This window comes from Coregonus clupeaformis, chromosome 11 (genome assembly GCF_020615455.1).
Source record: "Coregonus clupeaformis isolate EN_2021a chromosome 11, ASM2061545v1, whole genome shotgun sequence".
In the NCBI taxonomy this organism is placed as follows: Eukaryota; Metazoa; Chordata; class Actinopteri; order Salmoniformes; family Salmonidae; genus Coregonus; species Coregonus clupeaformis.
Genome location: NC_059202.1, coordinates 42,312,202 through 42,333,816, shown reverse-complemented (window position 1 = coordinate 42,333,816; position 21,615 = coordinate 42,312,202). Strand labels below are relative to the sequence as shown.

The 21,615-nt window shown below is 42.3% G+C and overlaps 1 protein-coding gene across 5 annotated transcripts in view; it reads right to left on the bottom strand.

Moving 5' to 3' along the window:
* LOC121555266 (membrane-associated guanylate kinase, WW and PDZ domain-containing protein 2) overlaps nt 1–21,615 on the bottom strand; it is a 333,480-nt gene that overhangs the window by 181,441 nt on the left and 130,424 nt on the right. For all 5 annotated transcript variants that reach the window (XM_045223560.1, XM_041869071.2, XM_045223559.1 and 2 more), the window contains exons 3-4: nt 17,256–17,375; nt 4,734–4,958 (exon numbers count right to left, since the gene is read on the bottom strand). In XM_045223560.1, coding sequence (XP_045079495.1) covers nt 4,734–4,958; nt 17,256–17,375 — 345 coding nt within the window. The remainder of the gene's footprint in view (nt 1–4,733; nt 4,959–17,255; nt 17,376–21,615) is intronic.

The window sequence follows — 21,615 nt, the reverse complement described above, 5'->3', positions numbered from 1 at the left end:
TGCAAAAAACACTCAAACTGGACAGTTTTATCTCCATCTCTTAATTCAAAGACTCAATCATGGACACTCTTCGCGTGATGTATTTGTGTCTCTACCATCTTGCCCTTTGTGCAGTTGTCTGTGCCCAATAATGTTTGTACCATGTTTTGTGCTGCTACCATGGTGTGCTGCTGCCATGTTGTGTTGCTACCATGTTGTTGTCATATGGTGTTGCTCCTATATATATATATATATATATATATATATATATATATATATATATATATATATATATATATATATATATATATATATATATATATATATATATATACACACACACAGTGGGGAGAACAAGTATTTGATACACTGCCGATTTTGCAGGTTTTCCTACTTACAAAGCATGTAGAGGTCTGTAATTTTTATCATAGGTACACTTCAACTGTGAGAGACGGAATCTAAAACAAAAATCCAGGAAATCACATTGTATGATTTTTAAATAATTCATTTGCATTTTATTGCATGACATAAGTATTTGATCACCTACCAACCAGTAAGAATTCCGGCTCTCACAGACCTGTTAGTTTTTCTTTAAGAAGCCCTCCTGTTCTCCACTCATTACCCATATTAACTGCACCTGTTTGAACTTGTTACCTGTATAAAATACACCTGTCCACACACTGAATCAAACAGACTCCAACCTCTCAACAATGGCCAAGACCAGAGAGCTGTGTAAGGACATCAGGGATAAAATTGTAGACCTGCACAAGGCTGGGATGGGCTACAGGACAATAGGCAAGCAGCTTGGTGAGAAGGCAACAACTGTTGGCGCAATTATTAGAAAATGGAAGAAGTTCAAGATGACAGTCAATCACCCTCGGTCTGGGACCTGGTCAATGACCTGAAGAGAGCTGGGACCACAGTCTCAAAGAAAACCATTAGTAACACACTACGCCGTCATGGATTAAAATCCTGCAGCGTACGCAAGGTCCCCCTGCTCAAGCCAGCGCATGTCCAGGCCCGTCTGAAGTTTGCCAATGACCATCTGGATGATCCAGAGGAGGAATGGGAGAAAGTCATGTGGTCTGATGAGACAAAAAAATAGCTTTTTGGTCTAAACTCCACTCGCCGTGTTTGGAGGAAGAAGAAGGATGAGTACAACCCCAAGAACACCATCCCAACCGTGAAGCATGGAGGTGGAAACATCATTCTTTGGGGATGCTTTTCAGCAAAGGGGACAGGACGACTGCACCGTATTGAGGGGATGATGGATGGGGCCATGTATCATGAGATCTTGGCCAACAACCTCCTTCCCTCAGTAAGAGCATTGAAGATGGGTCGTGGCTGGTTCTTCCAGCATGACAACGACCCGAAACACACAGCCAGGGCAACTATGGAGTGGCTCCGTAAGAAGCATCTCAAGGTCCTGGAGTGGCCTAGCCAGTCTCCAGAACTGAACCCAATAGAAAATCTTCGGAGGGAGCTGAAAGTCCGTATTGCCCAGCGACAGCCCCAAAACCTGAAGGATCTGGAGAAGGTATGTATGGAGGAGTGTGCCAAAATCCCTGCTGCAGTGTGTGCAAACCTGGTCAAGACCTACAGGAAATGTATGATCTCTGTAATTGCAAACAAAGGTTTATGTACCAAATATTAAGTTATGCTTGTCTGATGTATCAACTACTTATGTCATGCAATAAAATGCAAATTAATTACTTAAAAATCATACAATGTGATTTTCTGGATTTTTGTTTTAGATTCCGTCTCTCACAGTTGAAGTGTACCTATGATAAAAATGACAGACCTCTACATGCTTTGTAAGTAGGAAAACCTACAAAATTGGCAGTGTATCAAATACTTGTTCTCCCCACTGTATGTTCTTTATCCCCCGTCCCCGCAGGAGGCCTTTTGCCTTTTGGTAGGTCGTCATTGTAAATAAGAATTTGTTCTTAACTGACTTGCCTAGTTAAATAAAGGTTAAATTAAAATTAAAATTAAATCCATGTTGGGTATATATATAATTTTTTTTTTGGGGGGGTAGAAGATTTCCAGCACTGTGTGAGTCATTGTTTTGCATCATCATCACATAATCATAATTTGTTAATCAATATTTTATACTTAAGGTTGCCTGACTCTTCATCATAACGGACCAGTTAATGTTTTATTTGATTCTTACATTGTGTCATCCAGAATTTATATATGGATAAATAAACAGTTTTATAAACTTTTTATAAAATGCATGTGTTTTCTAACCGTGGAAAGTCATACCTGAATATAAAAAATGATATACACATTTGTATATCATTTTGTATAGAATTTATATACAACTTATATACAACATTCATAACAAAAAAAGTATGTTTTTTAATATATATATATATATATATATATATATATATATATATATATATATATATATATATATATATATATATATAATACATATGTATACAGTACCAGTCAAAAGTTTGGACACCTACTACTTCCAGCATTTTTCTAAAATTAAGATTTTCTACATTGTAGAATAATAGTGAAGACATCAAAACTATTAAATAACACATATGGAATCATGTTGTAACCAAAAAAGTGTTAAACATATTTTATATTTGAGATTCTTCAAAGAAGCCACCCTATGCCTTGATGACAGCTTTGCACAATCTTGGCATTCTCTCAACCAGCTTCATGAGGTAGTCACCTGGAATGCATTTCAATTAACAGGTGTGCCTTGTTAAAAGCTAATTTGTGGAATTTATTTCCTTCTTAATGTGTTTGAGCTAATCAGTTGTGTTGTGACAAGGTAGGGATGGTATACAGTAGATAGCCCTATTTGGCAGTTTTGATGTCTTCACTATTATTCCACAATGTTCTACAACGTTTGACCGGTAATGTATATATATGCGATTTATCATAGTAATTGTTGTGGGGTTTTATAAGACTTATAAAAATGATATCAACCCTATTAGGAAAATTTTTATTTTGTAGATGTTACATCGTCAGAACATCCACTTTTCTTATAATACTCATAGAGGACACATATAATTCATATATTTTGTCTAATATATGTCATACCATTTTTTTTGGTGAAAAATCTGTAAAAATAAGTATTCAGAAAGTTGACTTTTCCCACATTGTGTTACGTTACTGCCTTATTCTAAAATGGAAGAAATTACATTTTGTCCTTATCAATATACATACAATGTCCCATAATGACAAAGCAAAACAGTTTTTTTGACATTTTTACTAATTTCTTAAAAATAAAAAAACAGAAGTACATTAAGTATTCAGACCCTTTGCTATGAGACTGGAAATTTAATTGATCATCCTTGATGTGTTTCTACAACTGGACATGATTTTGAAAGGCACACACCTGTCTATATAAGGTCCCACAGTTGACAGTGCATTTCAGAGCAAAAACCAAGCCATGAGGTTGAAGGAATTGTCCGTAGAGCTCCGAGACAGGATTGTGTTGAGGCACAGATCTGGGGAAGGGTACCAAAACATTTCTGCAGCATTGAATGTCCCCAAGAACACGATGGCCTCCATCATTCTTAAATGGAAGAAGTTTGGAACCACCAAGACTCTTCCTAGAGCTGGACGCACGGCCAATCTGAGCAATCGGGGTAGAAGGGCCTTGGTCAGAGAGGTGACAAAGAACCTGATGGTCACTCTGACAGAGCTCCAGAGTTCCTCTGTGGAGATGGGAGAACCTTCCAGAAGGACACACATCTCTGCAGCACTCCACCAATCAGGCCTTTATGGGAAAGTGGCCTGACAGAAGCCACTCCTCAGTAAAAGGCACATGACAGCCCGCTTGGAGTTTGCCAAAAGGCACCTAAAGGACTCTCAGACCATGAGAAACAAGTTTCTTTGGTCTGATGAAACCAAGATTGAACTCTAGTCAGGATCGAGGGAAATATGAACGGAGCAAAGTACAGAGAGATCCTTGATGAAAACCTGCTCCATAGCGCTCAGGACCTCAGACTGGGGCGAAGGTTCACCTTCCAACAGGACAACAACCCTAAGCACACAGCCAAGACAATGCAGGAGTGGCTTTGGGACAAGTCTCTGAATGTCCTTGAGTGGCCCAGCCAGAGCTTGAACCTAACCGAACATCTCTGGAGAATCCTGAAAATAGCTGTGCAGCGACGCTCCCCTTCCAACCTGACAGAGCTTGAGAGGATCTGCAGAGAAGAATGGGAGAATATTCCCAAAAACAGGTGTGCCAAGCTTGTAGCATCATACCCAAGAAGACTCTAGGCTGTAATCGCTGCTAAAGGTGCTTCAACAAAGTACTGAGTAAAGGGTCTGAATACTGATGTAAATGTGATATTTCATTTTTTTTAATTTTTTTTTATAAATTAGCAAAAAATTCTAAAAACCAGTTTTTGCTTAGTCATTATGGGGTATTGTGTGTAGATTGATGAGGAGGAAAAAACAATTTAATCCATTTTAGATTAAGACTAACATAACAAAATGTGGACAAAGTCAAGGGGTCTGAATACTTTCCGAATGCACTGTATATTAACAAATATACAAATACACCACTGGCAAAACATACAACATCTTACCAGATACTTATTTGATTTTTGTATAAATAATTTTCTGCCATACAAGATTATTATTTTATTTTCATGTTTCTTTTTCATATACAGTAGGTATTTGGCCACCACTGTATGTTTTGTGTGTTTAGTGAAATTAAGAATAGGACTAGGGTCTAGGGGTTGTTTTTGGACAGAGCCCAGTTAAACATTCCTCACCTGGCGTGATGGCCACCCCATTCCCGTTGACCACGGGAGGGCTGCAGTCCTCCTCCTCAGGCAGCTCAAGGCTGGCTCGCTGCTCCATGTTGCTAACCGACTGGTTCCTCTTCCTCTTGCCCTGGGTGCTGGGCCAGGCTCCGGGCAGCAGCGCCTCACTCACATTCAGGGGAGGGGCCGCCGGACTGGGCTCAGCTGGGGGCTTGGGAGTACCGTAGAAGTTCTCTGGAGAAGGGAAAACAAATGCACATTGAGGTAGCGAGGTGCAGGCCAGCAGAACTCAACACTCAGAAATAGAGGTTGCTGCACACTATTGCTCCACTGATCCAATACATTTATTCATCAACAGGGCACATGAGAGAGATAGAGAGAGAGAGCATGGGGTAACTGTGTGTGCGTTTGTGTGCGGGAGGCCACAAAACAGGGCTCTGTTCGGAGTTTAAAGCTGAGGGTGATGGACAGAGCTCAAGTGAGGAGATGTGAGCTTCAGCAGGGACAAGCACAGCTACCTTTGACTGACATGCAACAGTAAATGTATGACTGAGTTTTGTGTGTTTTGCAAAACTCAGTCATACATTTACTCATGATATTGACCTTTTGAAGCACAATAAGGCATTGCTATGGTGATGGGTATTTTATATGTAAATGAAATCTTCCTCTGTCAGGGGAAATACATTATTAAATATTGAGAGTGAGCCAGAGGCAGAGATGTCTTATCTCATTATCTCTCCAATATGAGAGAGAGAGAGAGAGAGCGAGAGAGAGAGAGAGAGCGAGAAGGAGCAAGAGAAGCAGAGAAATAGAAGGATAATGAAACAGGCAAATACAGAAGGAGTGAGAGGGGAAGTGAGAATAGGGAAAGAGATTCAGAGAAAGCAAGAGAGAGAGAGACAGATTAAACACAGAATAAACACAGAATAACCACAGAAAAGCACAGAAAAGCACATAAAAGCACAGACAGAGGGGGAAGATAAAGACCAAGGTAGAAGGAGAAAGAAAGAGATAAAGGGAAGTAGAGGCAAAATATAGGGCAATAAAGAGAGGAGTAGCAGTAGAGTTCAGGGACATGTGACACCTTTTTTTCAAGCAGGAGCCGCCTTTAATTGCAGGTTGCGAGAAAGCCTTCTGTCCCCCTCCATACACACACACACGCACACACACACACACACACGCACTTAAACACATACACTCACTCACACACACCAAATGCCCTGGGTTTGAGATAAAGCTTCATACTGTACATCCCTTCATAAATACATCTCTCTAACCTATTGGGCCTAGCCCTTGGATGTATACAGATCTGAAGGGTCTGGATAGGTATAAACAGTGTAGCGGTGGAGCATCCAACATATTCCTTCCACCTAACAGATCTTCAAATGTGACAGACGTCACGTTGCTTGGTCCTCTGTAGCTCAACTGGTAGAGCACGGCGCTTGTAACGCCAAGGTAGTGGGTTCGATCCCCGGGACCACCCATACACAAAAAAAAATTATGCACGCATGACTGTAAGTCACTTTGGATAAAAGTGTCTGCTAAATGGCATATTAACTGTTCCACTTCCTCCCTAAGCAGCTGTTAACCTGATTTGAACTAGGGCTGTTGCGGTGACCGTATTACCGCCACAACGGCAGTCATGAGTCATGACCGCAGTCAAATTCCACATGACCGTTGAGTCACGGTACACTCCTCTTATGCACTCTGGACATGTGTTGGTAGTCCCCAATTTGATAACGACCATCAGGTCGCTAATGGCCTGGTTCTCAGCGCTCTATTGTCCCTCTAACCACTCTGACATTCGTAAATTGCATCAAACACTTGTTATCAAAACAGTATCATGCTTTTTAAACTCACCTCGATGATCGATCAAGTTCAACAACTGAGTGGAAAACATGGTCGTTGTGGATGTTGTTTCAAAGCCAAACACAAGGAAATTGACTTTCTAAGGTGATGATTAATGCAAAACCTCATACGCATATTAGAGCTTATGCATAGGCCTATATATGAGCCCAAGCCCATAAATTGTTTTTATTAAAATAATGATTGCACCATTATACAATATATAGCCTACCGCATAGGCCTATTATACATGGCACAATATATATTTTTTAAACAACATAATCTTTGGTACATAATTGGTCTAGCCTATACTCCAAAATGAAATACATTCTAGTAATCACCTTTGAGTGTGGACTGTATTATTATGCATATTGCATGGACTAGTTAGCTTACGCTCCAAACTTTGTATCCATGAGTCTGGGAGAGAACGTATAGGCCTAGGTGATGCTGTTGGTTCATTGATTGTGCAGGGCGGCTTACAGAGATAGCCTAAAATTATAGAGAATTTGTATTTGATTTTGAATAGCCTAGTAATAGGGCATTTTTTATATTTTCATAATTAATAGGCTGACACATTACCTTTAGCTACAGGATATCTAACCACCATGCATTTCCATCTCTTCTCTCTCCTTCATTCATTTCTCAAGAGCACAGAGAGAGGGGCTGTCAAAATTTGAATTAAATATGTTTTGTTGTGAAAACATGTTACTATCGATGTTCCCGAACAGCTTTTACTTGGTTTCCCAAATTAAGCACTAGGTAGCTGAAGGAACAGGGTTGGAGAGCCCAAGGCATACAGAGTTTGGGCAGAATATCACAGAATATCACAGAAAAGCACAGCAGAGAGGCTGCATGCTCCTGAAAGAGTGGTTGATGCATGGTGTGAAATGTGTTCTTATAAGCCAGACATTCTACAGTTGTCGGAACAGAAGTCGGAAGTTTAAAACTTGTTTTTCAACCACAAATTTCTTGTTAACAAACTATAGTTTTGGCAAGTCGGTTAGGATATCTACTTTGTGTATGACACAAGTCATTTTTCCAACAATTGTTTACAGACAGATTATTTCACTTATAATTCACTGTATCACAATTCCAGTGGGTCAGAAGTTTACATACACTAAGTTGACTGTGACTTTAAACAGCCTGGAACAATCCAGAAAATGATGTCATGGCTTTAGAAGCTACTGATTTGAGTCAATTGCAGGTGTACCTGTGGATGTATTTCAAGGCCTACCTTCAAACTCAGTGCCTCTTTGCTTGACATCATGGGAAAATCAAAAGAAATCAGCCAAGGTGGAAAGCCATGTGGAACGCATGGCCAGCCGTAGCAAAATGCTTGTTGAAATGCTCGATTATTGTAGATTTATCGGTGGTGATGGTGTTTCCTAGCCTCAGTGCAGTGGGCAGCTGGGAGGAGGTGTTCTTATCCTCCATGGACTTTACAGTGTCCCAAAACATTTTGGAGTTAGTGCTACAGGATGCACATTTCTGTTTGAAAAAGCTACCCTTTGCTTTCCTAACTGCTTGTGTATATTGGTTCCTAACTTCCCTGAAAAGTTGCATATCGCGGGGGCTATTCGATGCTAATGCAGTACGCCACAGGATGTTTTTGTGCTGGTCAAGGGCAGTCAAGTCTGAGGAGAACCAGGGGCTATATCTGTTCTTAGTTCTGAATTTTTTTAATGGGGCATTCTTATTTAAGATTGAGAGGAAAGCACCTTTAAAGAACAACCAGGCATCCTCTACTGACGGAATGAGATCAATATCCATCCAGGATACCTGTGCCAGGTCAATTAGGAAGGCCTGCTCGCTAAAGTGTTTTATGGAGCGTTTGACAGTGATGAGGGGAGGTTGTTTGACCACGGACCCATTACGGATGCAGGCAATAAGGCAGTGATCGCTGCGATCCTGCTTGAAGACAGCGGTGGTGTATTTAGAGGGTAAGTTAGTCAGGATGATATCTATGAGGGTGCCCATGTTTACGGATTTAGGGTTGTACCTGGTAGGTTCCTTGATAATTTGTGTGAGATTGAGGGCATCTAGTTTGGATTGTAGGATGGCCGGGGTGTTAAGCATATCCCAGTTTAGGTCACCAAGCAGTACAAACTCTGAGGATAGATGGGGGGCAATCAATTCACATACACTGCTCAAAAAATAAAGGGAACACTAAAATAACACATCCTAGATCTGAATGAATTAAATAATCTTATTAAATACTTTATTTATTTACATAGTTGAATGTGCTGACAACAAAATCACACAAAAATGATCAATGCAAATCAAATGTATCAACTCATGGAGGTCTGGATTTGGAGTCACCCTCAAAATTAAAGTGGAAAACCACACTACAGGCTGATCGAACTTTGATGTAATGTCCTTAAAACAAGTCAAAATGAGGCTCAGTAGTGTGTGTGGCCTCCACGTGCCTGTATGAACTCCCTACAACGCCTGGGCATGCTCCTGATGAGGTGGTGGATGGTCTCCTGAGGGATCTCCTCCCAGACCTGGACTAAAGCATCTGCCAACTCCTGGACAGTCTGTGGTGCAACGTGGCATTGGTGGATGGAGCGAGACATGATGTCCCAGATGTGCTCAATTGGATTCAGGTCTGGGGAACGGGCGGGCGAGTCCATAGCATCAATGCCTTCCTCTTGCAGGAACTGCTGACACACTCCAGCCACATGAGGTCTAGCATTGTCTTGCATTAGGAGGAACCCAGGGCCAACTGCACCAGCATATGGTCTCACAAGGGGTCTGAGGATCTCATCTCAGTAACTAATGGCAGTCACGCTACCTCTGGCAAGCACATGGAGGGCTGTGCGGCCCCCCAAAGAAATGCCACCCCACACCATGACTGACCCACCGCCAAACCGGTCATGCTGGAGGATGTTGCAGGCAGCAGAACGTTCTCCACGGCGTCTCCAGACTCTGTCACGTCTGTCACATGTGCTCAGTGTGAACCTGCTTTCATCTGTGAAGAGCACAGGGCGCCAGTGGCGAATTTGCCAATCTTGGTGTTCTCTGGCAAATGCCAAACGTCCTGCACGGTGTTGGGCTGTAAGCACAACCCCCACCTGTGGACGTCGGGCCGTCATACCACCCTCATGGAGTCTGTTTCTGACCGTTTGAGCAGACACATGCACATTTGTGGCCTGCTGGAGGTCATTTTGCAAGGCTCTGGCAGTGCTCCTCCTGCTCCTCCCTGCACAAAGGTGGAGGTAGCAGTCCTGCTGCTGGGTTGTTGTCCTCCTACGGCCTCCTCCACGTCTCCTGATGTACTGGCCTGTCTCCTGGTAGCGCCTCCATGCTCTGGACACTGCGCTGACAGACACAGCTAACCTTCTTGCCACAGCTCGCATTGATGTGCCATCCTGGATGAGCTGCACTACCTAAGCCACTTGTGTGGGTTGTAGACTCCGTCTCATGCTACCACTAGAGTGAAAGCACCGCCAGCATTCAAAAGTGACCAAAACATCAGCCAGGAAGCATAGGAACTGAGAAGTGGTCTGTGGTCACCACCTGCAGAACCACTTCTTTATTGGGGGTGTCTTGCTAATTGCCTATAATTTCCACCTGTTGTCTATTCCATTTGCACAACAGCATGTGAAATGTATTGTCAATCTGTGTTGCTTCCTAAATGGACAGTTTGATTTCACAGAAGTGTGATTGACTTGGAGTTACATTGTGTTGTTTAAGTGTTCCCTTTATTTTTTTTAGCAGTGTATGATGTCCAGGGCACAGCTGGGGGCTGAGGGGGGTCTGTAGCAAGCGGCAACAGTGAGAGACTTATTTCTGGAAAGGTGGATTTTTAGAAGTAGGAGCTCAAACTGTTTGGGCACAGACCTGGATAGTATGATAGAGCTCTGCAGGCTATCTCTACAGTACATTGCAACTCCACCCCCTTTGGTAGTTCTATCTAGATGGAAAATGTTGTAGTTGGGGATGGACATTTCTGCATTTTTGGTGGCCTTCCTAAGCCAGGATTCAGACACTGCTAGAACATCAGGGTTGGCAGAGTGTCCTAACGCAGTGAATAACTCAAACTTAGGAAGGAGGCTTCTGATGTTAACGTGCAGAAAACCAAGGCTTTTATGGTTACAGAAGTCAACGAATGATAACTCCTGGGGAGTAGGAGTGATACTGGGGGCTGCAGGGCCTGGGTTAGCCTCTACATCACCAGAGGAACAGAGGAGGAATAGAATAAGGATATGGCTAAAGGCTTCTAGTGTGTTGGGTACAGAGAATAAAGGGGGCAGATTTTTGGGCGTTGTAGAATAGATTCAAGGCATTATGTACAGACAAGGATATGGAAGGATATGAGTACAGTGGAGGTAAACATAAGCATTGAGTAACAATGAAAGAGATAGCATCACTGGAGGCACCGATTGAGCCTGTCTCGGCGTGTATGGGGGGTGGAACAAAGGAGCTATTTGAGGCAGTTTGAGAATGACTTGGGGTTCTATATTGATATTGTATAATAAGAACTAACTGGAACAGCAATAGGCAAGGCATATTTACATGGGAGAGAGGCATAAATCAATCACAGGTGTTATTCGAGAGAGCTAAGACAACAACTGGTAACGGCAATGAAAGTCTGGGCTGAGACTAAACAGATAAACAGGACAGGGTACCGTGTAAAGGAACAGTCCAGCAGGCATCAGCTGTGCAGCTGAGTGATCATAAGGTCCAGTGAATAGCAAGATGTGAGTACAAGAGCAGTTTGAATTGGTGCTAAAGCACAGCGAGGAAGAAGCACGGCTGTTGTTTGCATGTGCTAGCGGGCCGGGGCTAGCAGATGGATATTCGTGGTCGTCGCAACGGGAAGCCTGTTGAAACCACAGACGATTATGTCGGCAGACCAGTCGTGATGGATCGGCGGGGCTCCGTGTCGACTCTAGGAGGTCCCGTCCGGTTGACAGAGAGGTAGATAGTCGGGAGATGTGCCGGACTCGAGGCTAGCTCAAGGCTGATTAGCCAACAACAACATCCATTTGGTTGCAGCTAGCTAGTTGCGATGATCAGGTGTTAAATGTCCAGTGATTTAGTGATTCCGGCAGAACATCCGATATGTTCTGGGTCGATAACGTGCTGTGCAGACAGTGCAGACTGGCCGATAATAGTCCAGGCTAGAGCTGGCTGGTAGGTAGTGCAGGCCACGGAAAATGGTGAAAAACTGCTAACGGTGGATAATAGCAAGTAGCTAGTTAGCTGGCTACTCCCGTCTGGTAGACAAAGAGGTAGATAGCCGGAATATGGGCCTGGCTCAAGGCTAACTGGTGCTTGCTTCGGGGGCAGTGGTGATTAGCCAACAGCAACATCCATTCGGTTGTGGCTAGCTATTTGCGATCCGGTGTTAGGGTCCAGTGATTCAGTTATTCCGGCAGAAAATCAGATGTTCTGGGTGAAAACCGCTAACGGTGGCTATTAGCAAGTAGCTAGTTAGCTGGCTAGCTAGTTTCAACTGGATATTCTAGATAAAGGTGAGTAAATAATAGAATCCATTCCACATTGAGTGAGGCGGGTTGCAGGAAAGTATATTTAGTAGAAGGATGAAAAGTGTGATAGGGAAATATGTACGAAAAATAAAAATAAATAAAAATAACTGGCTATTTACACGGACACACAACAAAGAACACGACCGCACTGCTACGCCATCTTGGCACGAGACTTAAAAGCATATCTTGTCTGCTAAATTAACTAGCCTACAGCCTATGGCATGGCACATAGGCAGATAACATATGCCGACTCACATTCTGTTCTTCTGAAATACATTTTCCTCATAGCATCATGTTTCTTTAGACCTGCCTAAAATAAATGATGTACTTATTGTGATGGTGTATATTAAATGGATATAATATAATGTTTTTAATGTAAATGCTCCAAAGGAGCACATCAGCGGCTTGTATGTGTGGAGGCCTTGAGATACTAAACGTGTTTATGTTAATTAACTGTCAATTACCGTGAGACTGGCAGTCATTTACATGACCATAAGAGGCTGACAAAATGTCATGACTGCAACAGCCCTACTAGGGGACTCTTCCTCGCAAACACACGTAACCGCCCTCCTTCACAAGGTCCTAGCCATGTACGCCACTGAAAAGCTAGCATTTCAGTGGCACGGGTGGAGACATTTCAGGCTTAGTAGTGAAGTTACAGATCCCCATGTTACACAAACAATGAAAGGGTAAGGGCCAAGGGGAAATGGATAGGGAGCAAATTTGGACAGGCACAGAACATTGTCAGTGTGCAGCGCAGGGATTTCTCCTCTGTTCTGCTCTCTCTCTCTCTCTCTCTCTCTCTCTCTCTCTCTCTCTCTCTCTCTCTCCGCATGATTCAATCTGTAATATACTCACCATCACCACCCACTGATGGCTCCCCCCCACCTCTCTCTGTCACTCTATTTCTTTCTCTCTCTCAATTTATTCCTATCTACCCGCCCCCTCTTTTTCCTCTCTCACTCGCGCTCTCTCCCCCCTCTCAACTTTCCCTCGTCTCACCCGTTGCCTTCTAAATTGTGTCTTCCTGCTTCTCAGTGTTGACCCTCCTCCTCCATCTTCCTTTCCATCACTCTCTCTCTCTCATCTCTCTACCCCTCTTTCTTTATATCCCCCTTTATCTCTCTATCACTCTCTGTCTCTCTCTCGTCCACCTCGGTTTCCCCATGCTTTTGACTACACCGCTAGCTATTACAACCCATTTCCTCTAGCATCACTACATGCTCCATAACTGCTATTGTGAAGATTACTCTCAGCTGATGTCTTCACACAAATATCAACATGCACACCACCACATTGCCTCTCATTGTGGTGTTGGGATTGCGAGCTACACAACATGACCAAAAGTATGTGGACACCTGCTCGTCAAATATATCATTACAAAATCATGGGCATTCATATGGAGTTGGTCCCCCCTTGGCTGCTATAACAGCCCCCACTCTTCTGGGAAGGCTTTCAACTAGATGTTGGAACACTGCTGCGCGACTTGCTTCCATTCAGCCACAAGAGCATTAGTGAGGTTGGGCACTGATGTTGGGCGATTAGGCCTGGCTCGCAGTCGGCATTCAAATTCATCCCAAAGGTGTTTGATGGGGTTGAGGTCAGGGAGTTCCAGAGTCCAATGGCGGCGAGCTTTACACCACACCAGCCGACACTTGGCATTGTGCATGGTGATCTTAGGCTTGTGTGTGGCTGCTCGGCCATGGAAACCCATTTCATTAAGCTCCCAATGAATGTTCCTGTGCTGATGTTGCTTCCAGAGGCAGTTTGGAACTCGGTAGTGAGTGTTGCAACTGAGGACAGATGAGGTTTTCACGCTTCAGCACTCGGCGATCCCGTTCTGTGAGCTTGTGTGGCCTACCACTTCATGGCTGAGCCGTTGTTGCTCCTAGACATTTCCACTTCACAATAACAGCACTTACAGTTGACCGGGGCAGCTCTAGCAGGGCAGAAATTTGATGACCTGACTTATTGGAAAGCTGGAATCCTATGAAGGTGCCACATTGAAAGTCACTGAGCTCTTCAGTAAGGCCATTCTACTGCCAATGATTGTCTATGGAGATTGCATGGCTGTGGCTGAAATAGCCAAATACACTCATTTGTACATATTGTGTTTAACCTGATGCCTAGTCAACTTACCGCTATGCATATCTATCTCTATCACTCCAGTATCTGTGCACATTGTAAATATGGTATTGGAACTGACCCTGTACATAGCTTCTTACTTTCTCATGTTTCTTATTTTTATTTATCATGTCTTTTTGTTCTACCTTATGCTATTTTCAGTCCTACATTGATATTGATTACTGCATTGTTGAGTTTGGAGCTAGCAAGAAATGCATTTCATTGTACTTGTGCACATTACATTATGACATATTATAGTGTATGTCTTGGGTTTGATGCTATTCAAGGATGTGCATCTGGCTTCAGACCATGGCAGTGATCTACAGATGGACAATCTACTGGCTCACTTGCCAAGTAGCGGTGTGTGTGTGTGTGTGTGTGTGTGTGTCTGTGTGTGTGTGTGTGTTTGTGTGGGCACGTGTGTTTGTGCATATGTGTGTTTGTGCGTATCTCTTACAAACAGCAGAGGCCCACTGGGAGAAACCACCTCTTTCTGGGTGGCAGGCAGTGCTGCGGGCATTACGTCTCAATTTGTAATGCAAATTAAAACACGAGAGGAGGGGGAAGTGCAATCTTCATGATCGTTGTAATGCTTTTGAATGCATCGCTAACTGATCAAATCCATTTCAACTAGCATTGCTACGCGCTTCAAAAATGCCACACAGGAGATTATGGATACTTTGAATGTGACAACAATAAACCTACACTACGGGTCAAACGTTTTAGAACACGTCCTCATTCCTGAGTTTTTCTTTATTTTTTTTACTATTTTCTACATTGTAGAATAATAGTGAAGACATCAAAACTCTGAAATAACACATATGGAATCATGTAGTAACCAAAAAAGTGTTTAACAAATCGAAATATATTTGAGATTTGAGATTCTTCAAATAGCCACCCTTTGCCTTGATGACAGCTTTGCACACTCTTGGCATTCTCTCAACCAGCTTCACCTGGAATGCTTTTCCAACAGTATTGAACGATTTCCCACATGTGCTGAGCACTTGCTGACTGCTTTTCCTTCACTCTGGAGTCAAACTCATCCCAAACCATCTCAATTTGGTTGAGGTCTGGGGATTGTGGAGGCCAGGTCATCTGATGCAGCACTCCATCACTCTCCTTCTTGGTAAAATAGCCCTTACACAGCCTGGAGGTGTGTTGGGTCATTGTCCTGTATGAAAAACAAATGATAGTCCCACTAAGCCCAAACCAGATGGGATGGTGTATCGCTGCAGAATGCTGTGGTAGCCATGCTGGTTAAGTGTGCCATGAATTCTACATAAATCACAGACAGTGTCACCAGCAAAGCACCCCCACACCATAACAGCTCCTCCTCCATGCTTTATGGTGGGAAATATACATGCAGAGATCATCCATTCACCCACACCACGTCTCACAAAGACACGGCGGTTGGAACCAACAATTTCAAATTTGGACTCCAAAGAACACATTTCCACCGGTCTAATGTCCATTGGTCGTGTTTCTTGGCCCAAGCAAGTCTCTACTTATTATTGGTGTCCTTTAGTAGTGGTTTCTTTGCAGCAATTCGACCATGAAGGCATGATTCACACAGCCTCCTCTGAACAGATGATGTTTAGACGTGTATGTTACTTGAACTGTGAAGCATTTATTTGGGCTGCAATCTGAGGTGCAGTTAACTCTTATGAACTCATCCTCTGCAGCAGAGGTAACTATGGGTCTTTCATTTCTGTGGCGGTCCTCATGAGAGACAGTTTCACCATAGCGCTTGATGGTTTTTGCGACTGCACTTGAAGAAACTTTCAAAGTTCTTGAAATTGTCCGGATTGACTGACCTTCCTGTCTTAAAGTTATGATGGCTGTCGTTTCTCTTTGCTTAGTTGAGCTGTTCTTACCATAATATGGACTTGGTCTTTTACCAAATAGGGCTATCTTCTGTATACCCCACCTACCTTGTCACAACACAACTGATTGGCTCAAACGCATTAAGAAGGAAGGAAATTCTACAAGTTAACTTTTAAGAAGGCACACCTGTTAATTGAAATGCATTCCAGGTGACTACCTCATGAAGCTGGTTGAGAGAATGCCAATAGTGTGCAAAGCTGTCATCTAGTCAAAGGGTGGCTATTTGAAGAATCTCAAATATAAAAATAATTGTTTTGGACAGGATAGACCAAAGTAAAAGATAGAGAGTTTCGGTATATACAGTGCATTCAGAAAGTATTCAGACCTCTTGACTTTTTCCACACTTTGTTTCATTGCAGCCTTATTCTAAAATTGATTAAATAGTTTTTTCCCCCTCATCAATCTACACACAATACCCCATAATGACAAAGCAAAAACTGTTTTTTAGATATTTTAGCAAATTTATACAAAACAAAAACGGAAATATCACATTTACATAAGTATTCAGACTCTTTACTCAGTATGTTGTTGAAGCACCTTTGGCAGTGATTACAGCCTCAAGTCTTCTTGGGTATGACGCTACAAGCTGGGCACACCTGTATTTGGGGAGTTTCTCCCATTCTTCTTTGCAGATCCTCTCAAGGATGCACTGTCAACCGTGGGACCTTATATAGACAGGTGTGTGCCTTTCCAAATCATGTCCAATCAATTGACTTTACGACAGGTGGTCTCCAATCAAGTTGTAGAAACATCTCAAGGATGATCAATAGAAACAGGATGCACATGAGCTCAATTTCGAGTCTCCAAGCAAAGGGTCTGAATACTTATTAAATAAGGTATTTCAGTTTTTTTTTTTCATAAATGTGCAAAAATTTCAAAAAACCTGTTTTCACTTTGTTATTATGGGGTATTGTGTGTAGATTGATGAGGGGAAAAAAGTATTTAATCAATTTTAGAATACGGCTGTAACGTAAAAAAAAAAAAAAAAATGGAAAAAGTCAAGGGGTCTGAATACTTTCCGAATGCACTGTATATGAAAAATCTAAGTGAGGCTTGGTGTGAAGCAGCCACAACAAGAGAGATGACAAACGAGTAAACAATCAAAAGGGACGGTTAAAATAAATCTCAGCCTCTTGCGATATGGATATGTCCTAGTGGTCTGTGTCGTAGTCAGTGAACTTACCTTCATAGGTTCCACTCTCTAGCAGGGCTCCGCTTTGCTCCAGTTCCATAAAGCGCTCCACGCTCACAAAGTTATAGTCCACCTCCGGCACCTCTCCCTTCTTTGGCAGCCTGGTGGTACCTACAGATGGAGAAGAAGAACATAGGAAGAACATTACTTTATTGTCAATTGTTACAGACACAGAGGAATAGGAGTGAGTAAGTATTGAGGGATCACAAGGGAGAGCACTGAGGAGAAGAGTAAAAGAGAGAGTAAGACGAGTCATACTTCTGATAATAATCCAAACCCATTTCATAATTGTATGCTGTTGTAAAATGGATTGGAAAGCAACAAGAGTGCTTTAAGGCCCTACCCAAGCAGTAGCATTACATGGATACATACTTACAAAGATGTGTTGTTGTGAACCAAAATCTGTGAATGTGAGCCCTTCAAAACACTAGGCTTGGATGTATTTTTATAAGAGAAGATAAGATAAGACAAGATAAGCTTTAGTTTTTTCAGCTTCCACAGAAATGTGTAAAACAATGTACAGAACATTTTGTCAAACGACATTGCTGATTGTCTACAAGCAAGTCAATCTGAGGATGTTTGTGAAGTTATTAATGTGATGAATCGATACACAGACCACTTTAACAAGCCATGATACACACCCTGCATGCACACGCAAGCACGCATGTGTGCACACGCGCACACACACAGCCAGTCAGTTTAATGTGGAAATAGCATCATTGCAGAAATAGCACATTATTACCAAGCTGCAATTAGCCCTGCTCTAAGCACCAGACTCTGTTGTGTGTGTGTGTGTGTGTGTGTGTGCATGTGTTTAGATGGTGCTACATTAGAGAAGGGGATTCTATGTGACAATGAGAGGCATTGCTTGTGTCTGTCCCTCAAGTCGGTATGTGTTTGCATGTATGCATTTTAGAATAAGGCTGTAACATAATAAAATGTGGAAAAAGTCAAGGGGTCTGAATACTTTCCGAATGCACTGTACTCTAATTTTGCCCCAAAATTCCTAAATGGCCCGCCTGGAGAAGGAAAAGGCGCCCTGTGTGAAAAATTGACCTAAAATGATGAATCCCATATTGGTATCTCACAGTCAGGCCAACCCAAGCTGTACTGAGCAAATTGGCTAATAGTAGGCCTACTATTTAAACAGATAAATGAGGCTGTCAACTGAGTCATAATTTCACAGGTTTCACCCCAAAAAAAAGTATGCCCCTAACAATGCTTAAACCACATTAAACCTCATCAGGAGACCACTTGTGAGGTCTAGGAAAAATCTAAAACATTTCAATTTTTTTTGTGTAGTTACCATTTAATTCTAGTGCACTCTTGTTTGGATAGTGGTGTTTCTGTAGCACATGATATGGAGTTTGCAAAACAAATAGCCAGTGGATTGGTGCAAATAATCATGATATCATCCTGCCAGGTAGGCATAAAAACGTTGTAGCTAGTTAACATTTAATTGAGAAGGTTTTTGGGAAAGCCTTTCCATCTACCAGAAGACAGTTAGGCCTATCATTAGTGTCGCTATATTTTTCCTGTTCCTTAATTGTTTGAAACCTGGACATTTTACTTCATATTATGATGCATGTCTTACCTTGTTCCAACGTAGCCTATAGCTAGCCATCCCACTATAGAAACATGGAGTCAATAATTGTATAAAGACTTCCTCATACAGTGGGGAAAATAAGTATTTAGTCAGCCACCAATTGTGCAAGTTCTCCCACTTAAAAAGATGAGAGAGGCCTGTAATTTTCATCATAGGTACACGTCAACTATGACAGACAAATTGAGAAAAAAAATCCAGAAAATCACATTGTAGGATTTTTTATGAATTTATTTGCAAATTATGGTGGAAAATAAATATTTGGTCAATAACAAAAGTTTTTTAATACTTTGTTATATACCCTTTGTTGGCAATGACACAGGTCAAACGTTTTCTGTAAGTCTTCACAAGGTTTTCACACACTGTTGCTGGTATTTTGGCCCATTCCTCCATGCAGATCTCCTCTAGAGCAGTGATGTTTTGGGGCTGTCGCTGGGCAACACGGACTTTCAACTCCCTCCAAAGATTTTCTATGGGGTTGAGATCTGGAGACTGGCTAGGCCACTCCAGGACCTTGAAATGAAAATCCAAACTCCACTATGGCCAAGACCAAAGAGCTGTCAAAGGACACCAGAAACAAAATTGTAGACCTGCACCAGGCTGGGAAGACTGAATCTGCAATAGGTAAGCAGCTTGGTTTGAAGAAATCAACTGTGGGAGCAATTATTAGGAAATGGAAGACATACAAGACCACTGATAATCTCCCCCGATCTGGGGCTCCACGCAAGATCTCACCCCGTGGGGTCAAAATGATCACAAGAACGGTGAGCAAAAATCCCAGAACCACACGGGGGGACCTAGAGAATGACCTGCAGAGAGCTGGGACCAAAGTAACAAAGCCTACCATCAGTAACACACTATGCCTCCAGGGACTCAAATCCTGCAGTGCCAGACGTGTCCCCCTGATTAAGCCAGTACATGTCCAGGCCCGTCTGAAGTTTGCTAGAGTGCATTTGGGTGATCCAGAAGAGGATTGGGAGAATGTCATATGGTCAGATGAAACCAAAATATAACTTTTTGGTAAAAACTCAACTCGTCGTGTTTGGAGGACAAAGAATGCTGAGTTGCATCCAAAGAACAACATACCTACTGTGAAGCATGGGGGTGGAAACATCATGCTTTGGGGCTGTTTTTCTGCAAAGGGACCAGGACGACTGATCCGTGTAAAGGAAAGAATGAATGGGTCCATGTATCGTGAGATTTTGAGTGAAAACCTCCTTCTATCAGCAAGGGCATTGAAGATGAAACGTAGCTGGGTCTTTCAGCATGACAATGATCCCAAACACAACGCCCGGGCAACGAAGGAGTGGCTTCGTAAGAAGTATTTCAAGGTCCTGGAGTGGCCTAGCCAGTCTCCAGATCTCAACCCCATAGAAAATCTTTGGAGGGAGTTGAAAGTCCGTGTTGCCCAGCGAAAGCTCCAAAACATCACTGCTCTAGAGGAGATCTGCATGGAGGAATGGGCCAAAATACCAGCAACAGTGTGTGAAAACCTTGTAAAGACTTACAGAAAACGTTTGACTTGTGTCATTGCCAACAAAGGGTATATAACAAAGTATTGAGAAACGTTTGTTATTGACCAAATACTTATTTTCCACCATAATTTGCAAATAAATTCATAAAAAATCCTACAATATGATTTTCTGGAGAAAAAAAATCTCATTTTGTCTGTCATAGTTGACATGTACCTATGATGAAAATTACAGGCCTCTCTCATATTTTTAAGTGGGAGAACTTGCACAATTGGTGGCTGACTAAATACTTTTTTTCCCCCACTGTATATACGAAAAAGACAAAAAACAAAAAAATTGCTATTTACACGAGGACACTACAGAATATACGACCGCACTGCTACGCCATCTTGGAACCAATTAGATCTACTCGCGTAAACCTTGTGGGTTTACCTCAGGTAACTTGATATTAACAAGGTTACGGCTACTTGGTGAGAAATATCACAGTTCGCCTGGGCACAAGTTGTGGTGACCCACAGAGACATAGATGGCTGGTGCCTACACATCAAAAGTGAAACATTTTCCGGTCATTGTTAGCAAAAAATAAAAACAGAAACAGAAAAAGGTGTAAAACCTAACACCTTTTTCAAGATGTTGCCAATTTAAAAACTGCCAGAATAAATGTTTAAGCGGATAAATTACTTTTTTTTAAATATATATATATATTGATATATGTCGACATCTGTTCATTCGTAGGCATCAAATTCAGCGTTTGCTGTGCAGGTTCACTGAGTTGCAAGCCACATGGATGGGTCTATCTCATTGCTTAGTAGCTAATGGTGATTTGTAGATCTGACTCAGTTGCTACCTCAGATTATGAGCCCAGCGAATGTAGTGAAAGAGGTATGTAGTACCCGCAGATGGCCACGGCAAGGAGCAAGAGTGCTATAAAGTTATAAACCAATCATGTTTTTTGCAGAAAAACCCCTAACCCTAGGACTATCCCTTAAAAAAGTTAGGTGTAACCCAAGGGGCCAGGCTTCCGGTCTCGAAACACGCTTTCCACTGTGCTCAGAGGACATTTTCGGTACTGCAGTTTAGCTGAAGTACAGCCTAGAAAGATAGAAAGACAATTCTCATAGACAGCCCCATAAAGTCACAACTTTATAACAAAACCTCCACTTACTTATTAAAGTATTTGTCCTAGAGACCAATTATTTCCACATCACTCACAGCCAAAGTTGTATTTCAGGTTCATGCTGTGACATTTTAGGTTTTATTTTTTATTTATTTCACC